We start from the raw sequence: 13,401 nt of genomic DNA, 5'->3' as shown, positions 1-13,401 counted from the left end.
TTAACATATTCGATTTTTTTTTCTTAACAGCTCTACATCACGCAAAACTGTACGACAAAATACGAAGATCTGAACAAAAATATCGGGTAGCTTTAGAAGTATTAAGTTACCACAACACATGCTCCGAAACGGAAGTGGAAAAATGCCTCGTGGAAGGCATCCCGCTAAAGATACCAGGCATCGACAGTTATGATTTTAGTCCGTTTGTGATAGATGACTTCCAGAAGGCCATCTACAGTGTGTTCATGTTTAAGGATCTGTTTGGACTGAGCAGATTCGACAAAAATAGTCTGATACGGTTCACCTTAACGGTGAAGAAAAACTATAGGCGTGTCCCATACCACAATTGGACACATGGATTCTCGGTGGCAAACACTATGTACAGTATTATTAAAAATTGTCCAAACGTGTTCCGACCAAACGAGGTAAGATTAATTCGCATAGGATTATTATGCTTAACTGTACAAATGCAAACAATACAAGATATTAACACCTTAAATTCTAATTTACCTTACCCGTCACAACACTAAGACTAAATTCGAGACAAATAATCGTCCTGCAACCCTTGACAAAAACCGATGAAGATACCCAGAAGATTTATATATTCTGTAATGTCCTGTAAGCACCATCACCTTCAAATCTGCCGTTCACTTTTTCGTGATTCAATGATAAAGTCATTGTCATTGTCATTAGATTCGTTTACATTGCAACTCTTGTCCCATATTTAGTATCTGGCACGTATCGATTGTCGTCTGCATGTAATGTTAAAAACTCAGACAATATTAAGATTCAAAGCACGTACCCACTACTGTTTGCGTTTCGCGTTTCTGGTGGATCAAGATTCGTGAGGGCCATGCAGCGTGGTGAGGTGCAGCTCCGTATGAAGTTTTATCATCTAAAACACGTTAAACATGGTAATAATGTTCTATTATTCCCGCATAGTGTGCATCGTTTGATTCAAGGACAAGTTTAATTTTCTCTACTAAGTAACTCTTCATATAACGAAGAGGGAAATGGTTCAGAAATATGTATATTATTGAGTCAACCGATTACACTAGTTTACAGCATTTTTGAACTCGCTAAGCTGATGATCATTTTTGGTGTAGAATCATGCCCTGAGTTCGAAAACGCGAAGGAAAAAAATTACAGTGGAACGGAATTTTTTTCGACTTTCCATACAAGGTTGATGATTTGAAATCGATTTTTGTTCTATTTTTAAGCAAAGTCGCTAACTTCACAGATCTCATTCTTCGTAATCAATGCTACGATTGAGCTGAATTTTTTACTGTAACTTGCCTACATGTAATATGTCAAATAAACGTTGAGAAAGAATTTTTAAATTGTTTTTTACTTATTGAAAAAAAAAAAATACATTTCTTCATATATTTTTTGAAAATTTTGGTAAAATTTAAGGAGATTGCCCCTAAAACTCGCCAATATCTTGAATTTAATCAATCTTGAGCAAAAACTGCATTCAGATGATTGAATGGTATTATATTCAGCTTTTAATTTATGAACGCAAGATATTTACACGGTGCTCCCCAGTCCGTTATTATAAAATAAAAATCTCCATCCAATCGGTGCCCATCATTCGTTTTCTATGACTATCCTGCATGTCTGGGCAAAATTTGAAAAAAATCGTAGGGCCCATTTTTGAGTTAGGCCCTTTTAAAGGGCGTAAAGCCATATATTCAAAAAAAAATCGAAATTTTTATGTGCTCAGCCATTTTTTTACGATTTTGATGAAATATTTTCACGAAGAATAGTTTTGTATTGAGTACCAGTAGTATCAAACATAGTTTTGACTGATTTCTACCAACATGTGAAAAGGGCGGAACAACCATTGCACGTCTCAGCTTCTTCCGTCCCTCTTACACGTGTATCCATTTATTTATAAAAACATAAACCGTTATCAGATACAGGGGAGTCTGCTCTATTACCGGTCATAAGTTGCAGAAATTTTCAATGGTTGTTACGTCATTTTCAAATGCTAGTCTAGATTTTTTAATGAAAGTGTGAACATTTGAGTGTTGTAATATGGATAAGTGAGTACTATTACGTGAATAGTACAATAAATTCTGAACATCTATGTTTGCTTCAAATAATAATAAAACGCGGACAAAATTTCAAGAAAAGAAAATATAAAGATATCTGCTATTCTGCTATTCTGCTATTATTCTGCTATTATCAACGCATCCCCTGGCTTTCGCCCATCTGCGTTGTCTTTTCACTAGGCAATACGTCTACCAATTGATGTTTATGGGCTTGCCGGACCAAGTCATGTAGCTAAGCCAAACACCCCACCTACAACTGTTGGGTAGGCACCATTGTCCCGCCCACTGGTCTTTTACAGCTAGTTGTAGGTGCATGTGTGCGTGTAAGTATTGGTGTATGTGTGTTAGTGTTGGTGTATTGTAGGCGCCAACTCGTTCTAATCCACTCTGATTGCTAACACCCTATTGAACCATTACCCTTAAATCTGGCAATCTATGAAATAGAATGAGTTAAACGCCTGTAAAAAAACAGTCAGTAAAATCAAACAAGGAATATTAGTATTAAAGCGAAGATACAACGAAGCAACGCCCCGAACCTCGAGAGCACAAACCCCAAGAACCAAATGACAGGCAGCGCCGATAAGTCGATCGACTGGCCACCATCAGTGAATAACCAATCGAGTAAACCCCCCAGCACAAACTGCCACCAGCTCTCCCAACCTGCGCCCAACAAATCCGAGGCTCAGCCCAGCCTTAGCTTCACCTTAAAACCAAAATCTAGATTACAGAGCACACTACTTCCCAAGTAACCACGCAGCTCGAGCCGCAAATCACGCACAACACGGCACAAATAAGACAAACACTACCACGCCCGTACAACCGAAACCGACCTAGAGTAGAGAAGGGTCTCTTTCCACTCCAACCCGGACTCAACTGCACCCACAGGGCAGCGCACCTCACCCACACCGCACTCATTTATGCATCACTGTCCGAGCCGCACGGTCACCTGGGTTGAGTCAATCTGCATGACCTCGCCCAACCCGTAACGCAGAGTTTAAATCCCTCTCTTGCATTACAAAGTACTCCCTCTTCCCAAAAATCTGTGCGTGGTATAAATGAGATCTTAAGGCTGAAGAAATCGTCACCAATACAACCGCCAACACTGAGCACTCAATGATGTCGGCCTTATCAACGACGACCCCTTAGTCCCAAACCCAATTATCCCACACTACTCAAGTAACCACCCTGCTGAAGCCGTAAGCACCGCACGCACAAAGCACACACACACACCGACACGCACCACCCCACACAAACCACCAAGGCCGAACAAAAGCGGAAAGCGGTGCCACCACTGCTGAATCACGACTTTTTCAGTATAATTCAGCAATCGTAGATCCATTCCTCGACCCTACTCAGCCCTAACGGTCCATAGCAATGCCTGTCAATATATGCGCCTCACACATGCAACCCCTACACCCTAACAGTATGGTCACTTGGGTATCCCTGGGTTTTGACATGATGGTCAGGGATCACAGCCATCAAAACGTTCCACACTTTATCAGGGCTTACGACCTGTAGACATGATGATTTCTCAATAGTTTCAAGCTCTTTCGGACCTTCCGCCATTGGAGACCATCATGGCTAGCGGTGTTAAGAAAAGAAAATATAAAGATATCTAATACATAATAAAAGTGATGAGGGAATTCAAATAGAATTTTAGGGGTTATAACAGAAATTGTAGAAAAAAGTTAGAACCTTGAAATTTTATCCATATAAGTTCTTTTTCACACATAAATGAAACACAAAATAAATACCCAAGTATGAAGCAGAGCAGTTCCCAACAAAATATCTTATTCAAAGGAATGGGTTTAAAAATATTTGCTACAACATATCAATCGTTTTGCCAGTGTTTTATGTATCTCGAGACTTATAAAATTTAATCATTCTCAAGAATGAATTAAATGCTTTGACTGTTTTCCTACTCTCCGCATCGACCAATGTGGCGCTAGCTTCTATGCGCGAAAGATCGCTAAAAGTAAATCGCAAAAATATTGTATGGCGAATAGCACCTAATGGCGTATTTCTCGCAGTGAAACACATTATTCGAAAAAATATTTGGTAGCGGTTGTGCACAATGATGACCGGTTTGGTGCCGACCAAATATTTTTTCGGTAAAAGCTTTTCATTTCGAGAAATTCGAGTTTAGATACTTTTCGCCATACAAAATAAAATGATTTTACTCCTGTTGATCAACTGTGGGCGCGCGCCAAACTGGTAGTCCACTGCACTTGAAATGAGTGCCATACTGAAAATTCTCTCAGTTCAAGTCAGTCTTGTTAGAATTTTCTTGACAGTGCGTACCGTTGTACAGGAATCACACTCGTATCACATGTCTGTCCGGGGTATTAAACAGATAAAAAGTTATTTTCTTAATACCATGTCCATACATCCGATACATTTATACAAAAAGTTTTTGCATTTGTTAACAAAAAAAAAATGGATTTAAAGTTATTAATAAATCGACATCTGAAAGAAAGAATGTCAATATTCCGGTCCCTTAAATGTTGAAAATATTGTGTGGACAAAAGGTGGAGTGAGTTAAGATGGCCACCGATTGATTTATTTCTTGTTGTTATGATTTATTCTCACTTCTTACAAAATACAACAAAAATAATACACAAAACAGACCGGAACAGATACCTTACGTTGACTTTAGATAGCGCCAGTTGAAATGAGCTGCGAAAATTATTGAAAAAATCACTCACATAAAATATGCAGATGTCTCTGTAAAAGTAGATATATACAGACTTGCTTCTGCATTAGAGTCTTTTAATTTGCAATACACGTCCACATAGTGTCAGCAATTCGGCATTTATCATACTCATACCCTTAAAACCGCTTGTGGTTAGTATTACTATTCTGCGGAATTGAACCTAATACTCAACGCCATTGAATTTGAGGGGACTGTGTTTCGTTTCACTTCAACGATTAACATTAACTCAATTTCACCATGGCATGGCATCTTTTCACACTTGAAATAAAGATTCTGCAGCCAATTAGTTTCGAACAAAGCACCTTGTGATTATCGAATTAGATTAAATGCAATTGTCAATCGAATTTTTATAAATTATCACATATTGGTGTTCCTGATTTTATACAGAATTTATTCGTTTTTTAATTTTTCAGCAAATAAAACTAGTATGTTAAGGGCTTAATAGTTATTTATGCAATGAGTTGCAAAAAGATGATTTTTTCAGCACGAGTTGTACATTTATCCAACGAGGCTTGCCGAGTTGGATAAATACTACAAGTGCTGAAAAAATCGAGTTTTGCAACGAGTCGCATACAAAATTTTATGCAATGTGTTTTCATAATGCAACCCATTTGAGTTGTATAATGTTCATAATGCAACCCAAATGAGTTGCATTATGAACATTATGCAACTCTTTTTCATAATGCAACTCATTTCAGTTGCATAATGAATCAGTACGGAAAAGTAGGTCATTATTATACTGAAATGAGTCAGATAAAATAGAAATTATAACACTGAATTGCATAAAACAATTTAAACTCTTCTTCTACGCTAGCAAGATGTGATTCGCCCCGGATGAGCTGCAGAGAAACCTTTGGTTCAACCCTTACCCTATCCATCCCTCAAAATGTAACCTTCCAACCTCGAGCTGCCACGAATATTGTGGCTTCCTCCCATTACTAACCGATATGATTAAAAATTTGTTATCGTGAGTATATTGTATACATTTAGTACATAAAAGATCTTCGGATCCGCAAAACGTTATACGCGATTGAGCCCCGAATAAATGAACTAGATAAAAAAAAAACTCTTCTTCCACATAATGTGCATTTCCTTCATTTACTTTTTGTTTATTTATATTCACGATTTTCTTATCTTGAGAAGTTACAAACATTATTGAAATATTTTCATATAAATTCACATTTATTTATGTCAATGAATTAACTACATCGGCTGTTTTCCTACTCTCCGCATCGACCAATGTGGCGCTAGCGTCTATGCGCGAAAAATCGCTAAAAGTAAATCGCAAAAATATTGTATGGCGAATAGCATCTAAAGTCAAATTTATCGAAGTGGAATACATTATTCGAAAAAAATATTTGGTAGTGGTTGTGCATAATGGTGCCTACTAATACAAAATTAAATGGATTTACTCCTGCTGATCAACTGTGGGTGTGCGCCAAGCGGGTAGTCCATTATTAAAAATGTTCATATTTTCTTCAAAAAGTTCAACAAAAACTATGTCAAACATATCTAATACTCAATGCAATACAATTCTCCTTGAAAAAAAATCATCAAAATCGTTTAAAAATGGCTGAGTACATAAATATTTTGATTTTTCTCAGAATATGTGGATTTACGCCCTTCAAAAGGGCCTAACTCAAAAATGGGCCCTACGATTTTTTTTCAAATTTTGCCCAGACATGTAGGATAGTCATAGAAAACGAATGGTGGGCACCGATTGGATGGAGATTTTTATTTTATAATAACGGTCTGGGGAGCACCGTGATTTGAATTTTAGTAAATTCCATAATTTAAAAAGTTGTAAAACTCATTATTGAGCTAAAATTCAAAAACTGTTCTACTTAAAATTTTTTGAAACACGGTTTCGAAATCAGTGCTAAATTGTGCTTTAAAAATTTTGGTCGTTGACAGAAGTTCACCACCTTCGTTTTATTTTGTAAATTAGTGTTACAGTTTGTAATGCATATTTAGGGTAATTGATCCGATCATGGAGGAGTTAAGCACTGGGTTCATGCTTAAACCACAATTGTATCGCCCCAAGCAAATTTTTTACTTGGATTGAATTGAAAACAATAAAATCTATCCTTTATCTACGGGAAAATAACGAAATATTGCCACTTTGAGGTTGTTATGAGCATTTTATTCGTTTTTATATAAAAGAACATTGTGTTCCTATTGTTGCGGTATTTGTTCCTAATGTTGCGGTATTTGTTCCTAATGTTGCGGTATCCCATTGAAATCATATGGGATACCGCAACATTGGGAACACTACCGCAACAATAGGAACACAGCAGCAAACATATTAGGGAAAATATTTTTTTAAAATAGGTTTTTGGGCAAATCTTAAGCAAACAAATGGTGCAATCTCATAATTTAAGCACAATACATCTATTAAAAATACCTTTTGGTAACATTTCAGTCGAAAAAGTGCTCAATTGGCCATTACCGCAACAATAGGTACTACCACAACGATGGGAACAATTACCCTATTCTTGTAACTATAAATCTGTAAATCAGTTATGTTCAGACATACACTCCCGTTCAAAAGTTTGGGGTCACCCCCTCAAAAACATGTCATTTTTTTAGGCCCATATCTCCGCCAATTTGCGTCCGATTTCAAAACCCTAGGTTTCATTCAAAAGATAATAAGTCAAAGAAACTTTGAACATGATTTAAAAGAAACTTTTTCAAAAAAAATTGTATGTAAACTTAACCCAAAGTTGCCAAATTTTCTAAAAAATGAATATAAACTTACGGCAGTGTCGCTGGAAGTTGGGTCGACCAAATTTTAAGATGAGAGCGGTAATATGACCCATTTTCTATTAGCTTTCAACTGCTTTTTACAGAACTTAGCTAAAAAATCTTGAAAAAAAGTTATTGAGTAAATTAATCCTTGATGTCATCGACCAAAAGTTTGGGGTCACCCCTCAAAATGATGTATCGGTCAAAAGTTTGGGGTCACTATTGTCAAACATGGAAAAGTGATTTGTTGATATCTTTGTCATCTTTCATTCAATTTTAATTCTTCTTGGCTTATTTGAAACAAAATGAATGGTACTTACTGCATAGACATTGAACCACACATATTTGTTGAAATATACACACTAAAACTTAACGTAAAGTTGTCTCATTTTTTAAAGCGTGGTAAAATGTGCTAACTTTATATATACATTTTTATATACAAAAATCGTTAAATACGTTAAGTTAAAGACATCAAACGTAAATTTAGTAAATTATCTTTGAAATGAGCCAAAAATAATTAAAATTGAACTATAGATGACGAAGATATCACCAAATCACTTTTCCATGATTTACGGAAGTGACCCCAAACTTTTGGCCGATACATCATATTGAGGGGTGACCCCAAACTTTTGGTCGATGACATCAAGGATTAATTTACTTAATAACTTTTTTTCTAGATTTTTTAGCTAAGTTCTGTAAAAAGCAGTTGAAAGCTAATAGAAAATGGGTCATATTACCGCTCTCATCTTAAAATTTGGTCGACCCAACTTCCAGCGACACTGCCGTAAGTTTATATTCATTTTTTAGAAAATTTGGCAACTTTGGGTTAAGTTTACATACGATTTTTTTTTTTGAAAAAGTTTCTTTTAAATCATGTTCAAAGTTTCTTTGACTTATTATCTTTTGAATGAAACCTAGGGTTTTGAAATCGGACGCAAATTGGCGGAGATATGGGCCTAAAAAAATGACATGTTTTTGAGGGGGTGACCCCAAACTTTTGAACGGGATTGTACATTGCTCAAAACTATACATACAAAAGTTCATTTCAGAGGAATATTTACGTGAAACTTGTTGATCCCTTTTAAGCTAAAAATAATGAGGGGATTCACTAAGCAGCGTAAAAAGCTGCGAGAGTCACAATTTTTTACCAATTGAAATGTTTCATAAAATTGCAAATGAAATAACGATATTCCGTTGATTGTCGGTGAATTAATAATAGTAGAATCTTTGCCTTTATCTGCTTCTTGGTGTAACATCCCCACCGGGAGAAAGCGTGCTTCTCAGTTTAGTATTCTATGAACACTCCAACAGATGTTAACTGAGAACTTGCTCTCCCAATGACCATTTTTGCATGTAGGAGAACAAAGTCCAAAATGCCAAGGTGGGCTAAAATGGCCCAACTCTTAAAATCATTCCTGAATGTGATTTGCTCATTACTATAGGTGAATGGTTATATATTGACACCAACATTTCAAAAGGGCGTAACTGCTTTTGGAATCATCACCTTCTTTTAAAGCTGTGGATCATGTGTTATGATTTCCATGATTTTCACAACAAGTACCAGATGGGAAAAACTCTCCTCTTTCCGACAACCACGGTGGTTTGAGTGTAAGGGAGGCAGTCGACCTACAGCTTTGAAATAAGGTATTACTTCCAAATGCAGTTACGCCCTTTTGAAATGTTGGTGCCGATATATGTATTCCATATGACTATGACTTTGTTTTCATGACAGTGTATTAGTCTATATTCTAGCACTTCAAAATAAATATGAATATATTTGATTTTTTACTACGCGTTTTATTGCGCGCCCAAAGGCTACCATAGTAAAAATATCAACAATGAATCGATGTAAAACCAGGCCATACTAATCCAGAGTCACATAGGGTATTGATTTCCTTATTAAGCGTGTGGCTCCCATTTTCATCCTACTAAGTATAGGGTACTGCAATCACCTTTATCTAACCTCACTTTGTTTGGGTGTTCAGCGAGCTGTTTACAAGGTGTTAGAATTTTTAACGAGTTGCGAAAATTAAATTCACATTTCTCGTCCGAATCCATTATGAAACGGAAATATCGATTATATTCAATTCTACTAGTGCAAAATCAATCGTCTTACTACCATTTCATTGATTTTATTTATCAAAAACAACACGCAGAAAATACTATGTTAAAATCAAAAATAATTGAGGTAAGGTACCGTTAACGGTGCTCTAAGACAAAATGCGCGGGTTGCTCGAATAATAGCCGCCGTTAAGGTTGCTCTTAGATAACATACGCTCCCGAAAACAACGGGATTTCGTAGAGACTCGGTAAATCTTGCCTTTTTTGCAGGAGGAAATCTTGTTTGATGTTGCAACTGGAGCTTGTGAGTTTTGTTTTGTTTATTTAGTATTGCCGAAATAAATGTGTAATTGAGTTGCACCGAAGACATAAACTGGATTTGATGCAATTGCGCACTTTAATTGGGTTTTTAAATTTAGAAAAAATCAATGATTTTTCATTTTTAAACAAAAGAGCACTTTTTTCTGAGCCACTATGATTTTTTCAGATTTTTAGAACTTTATTTTTAAACCTAAAATTAATTTTAAAGAGATTTTTTCAAATCACCTTTTGACAGCTGGGCAACTGCTTGACAGCTCCGCCCAGTACAAAATCCGACGAGGGGTGATTCATCAAATCGCTCCCATACAAACTTCAAATTGATTTTTAAATAGGTTCCCGGGCACCAAAATTCATGAAAATTTGGATTTCGGCTCAGTTTGGCATGCAGATTCAGAATATGCAATTATCTCAACACCGTTAAAAAAGCCAATCAACGTTTTCGCACTTATGAAGACTACGTGCGCAGTCCAATGGTAAACTAAATGGGCAATATAAGATATAAAATTGAGCGACCTGTACACTTTTCAATGGTTTGAAAATTCTGATTGTCTCCAGGCGCTGTCTTGTAAAGGTTAGTGGCCAAAATGAAAAAAAAAAACAAACTTTAAGGTGAAGGTACCTGGTGCCTACTTGCGTAATAACGGATTTTGCCTATCGTTTTTGTGAGCATAAATCTAGAGATCCGTCAAATGAGTTTGACCGATTAACTGATTGACTGAGTAGAAAAAAACCTAATTTCTAGCTTAAAAATATTATTTCCTAAATAGCTATGAATATTTTCAGTGTTTGGCATTATTTATTGGATCTCTCTGTCACGATTTGGACCATCGGGGCAAGAATAATAAGTTTATGTTGGATACTGAGTCCCCATTGGCTGCCATTTACAGCACTTCAACCATGGAGCATCATCATTTCAATCAAACGGTAACCATACTTCAACAGGTAAGTAACGTTATTTTGGTTATTATATTCAAGTGATATTTGAAGTTTTTTTTTTCTATATTGCTTTTCAACAGGAAGGGCACAACATATTCGGCAAACTAAACAGTAGCGAATACAAACAGGTGCTAAGCCTAATCAAACATTGTATCCTAGCAACGGACCTCGCACTATTTTTCCCTAATAAGGACAAGCTTAGCAAATTAGTGGACAATGAGCAATTTTCCTGGACTGTAGCTGAGCATCGAATGCTGATTCAAACAATCGCTATGACCGGAGCTGACCTATCTGCTTCGGCGAAACCTTGGGCAGTACAAACTGAAACTGTGAAGGTGAGAACGATGTGTTTGTTCATCTACATGTAAATCACTCATTGTAATTTATCGTAGGTAATTTTCGCCGAGTTCTATGACCAAGGAGACGAAGAGAAAAAGGCAGGACGCCAACCAATTGCAATGATGGATCGTGATCAACCTGAACAGCAGGCTGCATCTCAGCTAGGTTTTCTCAACGGTATTTGTATTCCATGCTATACGCTTCTGCATCGACTTATTCCGGAAACGAAACCGATGCTTGAGATGTGTAATGAAAACCTAGAACGGTGGCAGCAAATTTCACAGGAGAATCAAAAGAAGGCTCAACAACAGAGTTAAAGTCTAGTCAAAAATATTTATTGTTAAGAATGTGTTGTTGTCTGGCATTACAAACTTAAGGTGAAACATCTTGGAGCCCGCAATTTCAAATTTGTATACAAACTTCAAAGGCAGAAGTCTGACAAATGAATAACAATTGTATATATCGGCACTAGCATTTCAAAAAGGCGTAACTGCTTTTGCAATCAATTCCTTCACACAAAACTATTAATCGTATCTCATCGTCCTCATTCCGAGTAATGGGAGGTATGCACTTCAAACGGAATCGCTTAAGTAATTTTCGTTCAGTGCATTATTTTTCCGTGACCGGAATGATCAAGAAATTTAACCCAGCAAGCCCCATTTGATTTGACGTTTCGTTTCAGCTCCGTACTAGGATCCGGAATAAAGCGACGCTTACACCACAATAGATCAAATTAATGGTCGCAGTGGTACTATGTCCCCAACAGGAGAAAAAAAAAGCGACGCTTCATTATTTCTTGAGCGATTTCTTGCCTGAATTTTCCACGCATCGAGATAGGCCAAGAAATTTCTTACGATCAGCGTACTACCCATAATCCATTAGCACAAATAAAAAGATAAAATCTTTTCTTTTTTTGTTTGATGGATGTGAATTGCGTGAGATGAACAAAATACAATCCACAGCTTTGTAACAACCCAACTAACAATGATAAGCTGTATAACACCTTAATTATACAATTAGGCTTATTAATTATACAGCGGCTTATTCATCTGTTGTGCAACAATAATGTTTTTTGGGAAGGCACTGGCTGCAAAAGAAATTACGCCCTTTTGAAATGTTGGCGCCGATGGTATTTTTGGCAGTTGGGTTTTTGTCGACAAAATTGCCTGAAACTAGGCTGTACAATTCAGTTTGGAACGTAAACTTGTAGTTCATCAGGTTTTTTAAAACACCCGATGACGAAGAGAACAAAGCTGCCAAAAATAGCAGAACTACCCCTATTTACCAGCCGATTAACTAGTTAACTAGCAAAACATTTCAGATTAGCATGATCAGGTGAGCTGGCCTACGATTATTTTAATTAGAGGTTTTTCGAACGTGATTTGGCCATTGGAGCCGCTATTTTAGAATTCTTTGTAGTTTTGTTTTATGAAGAGAATCATTCGTGTAGAGCACGTAATGTCAATGTAATTGTTGTGAGTACTTTAAAACTTTCTAACACAGACTTAGTGTGAACCTATATTTGGATTTTTTTCAGAGCGAATTCATCATTTGAATTGACAAATTAAAAAAATATATTTGTATCCTAACTCAAAAGAATTAAAAAACAAATGGGACTGATATGCTAGTACCGACATTCTTTAAATTTATAGACATAACTGACACCGTTAAATATAAGGCATGTAGAAATCCTCTACATAGAGATAAGCGGAAGTTACATATGTCGATTCGGCAACGCTGTTCATTTTGTTTACATCAGCTGCCAACACTTGCTGCAAAGCTAGATGTTCAAACTTTGTGCGTGACTTCGTAGTGGTTCAAGTTGTTTTGTTTACATTTTCTAATTATGGTAGATTTTTTTTTCAAAATTTTGAAAAAAATAGCGGAGCAATCGATGAAATCTGAAATTTATTGCAAAGTGTTAAGCTAAACATATCGGCAGAAATGAAGCAAGAAGCAGCAATGAAAGTTTTTTCGAGAAGTGCAGCAACAAAAGTTTCGTCATAAGCTTGAGCTTTTGAAAGCAGAATTAATTAAATTCTATCTTTTTACTAAACTTACATATACCGTCAATTTCTCGATATTAAAAATAAATAATTTGTATTTATTTAGTTCGGATTGCAATACCGTTCAATCGAAGCCTTCTTACGAACGATCAGCCTGTTCATTTGGCTCACACTTTGACAGTTCTTTCTGCACGATTGGCTTACAATGGCCGCCTCCGCAGATCTC

General features: G+C 36.4%; 1 protein-coding gene across 12 annotated transcripts in view; it reads left to right on the top strand.

The window, feature by feature from the left end:
• LOC109621260 (probable 3',5'-cyclic phosphodiesterase pde-5) overlaps positions 1-13,401 on the top strand; it is an 85,577-nt gene extending 72,176 nt beyond the window's left edge. For 11 of the 12 annotated variants that reach the window (XM_029872390.2, XM_062851669.1, XM_062851668.1 and 8 more), the window contains 4 exons: positions 31-425; positions 10,678-10,836; positions 10,911-11,165; positions 11,223-13,399. In XM_029872390.2, the coding sequence (XP_029728250.2) occupies positions 31-425; positions 10,678-10,836; positions 10,911-11,165; positions 11,223-11,486 (1,073 nt within the window). In that variant the 3' untranslated portion in view covers positions 11,487-13,399. Of the gene's footprint in view, positions 1-30; positions 426-10,677; positions 10,837-10,910; positions 11,166-11,222 lie in introns of all 12 variants that reach the window. The other variant, XM_062851664.1, reaches the window with a different exon arrangement.

Source organism: Aedes albopictus, chromosome 2 (assembly GCF_035046485.1).
Source record: "Aedes albopictus strain Foshan chromosome 2, AalbF5, whole genome shotgun sequence".
NCBI classification, from domain to species: domain Eukaryota; kingdom Metazoa; phylum Arthropoda; class Insecta; order Diptera; family Culicidae; genus Aedes; species Aedes albopictus.
Note: the sequence above shows the minus strand (reverse complement) of the source record. Positions and strands in the feature narration are given on the sequence as shown.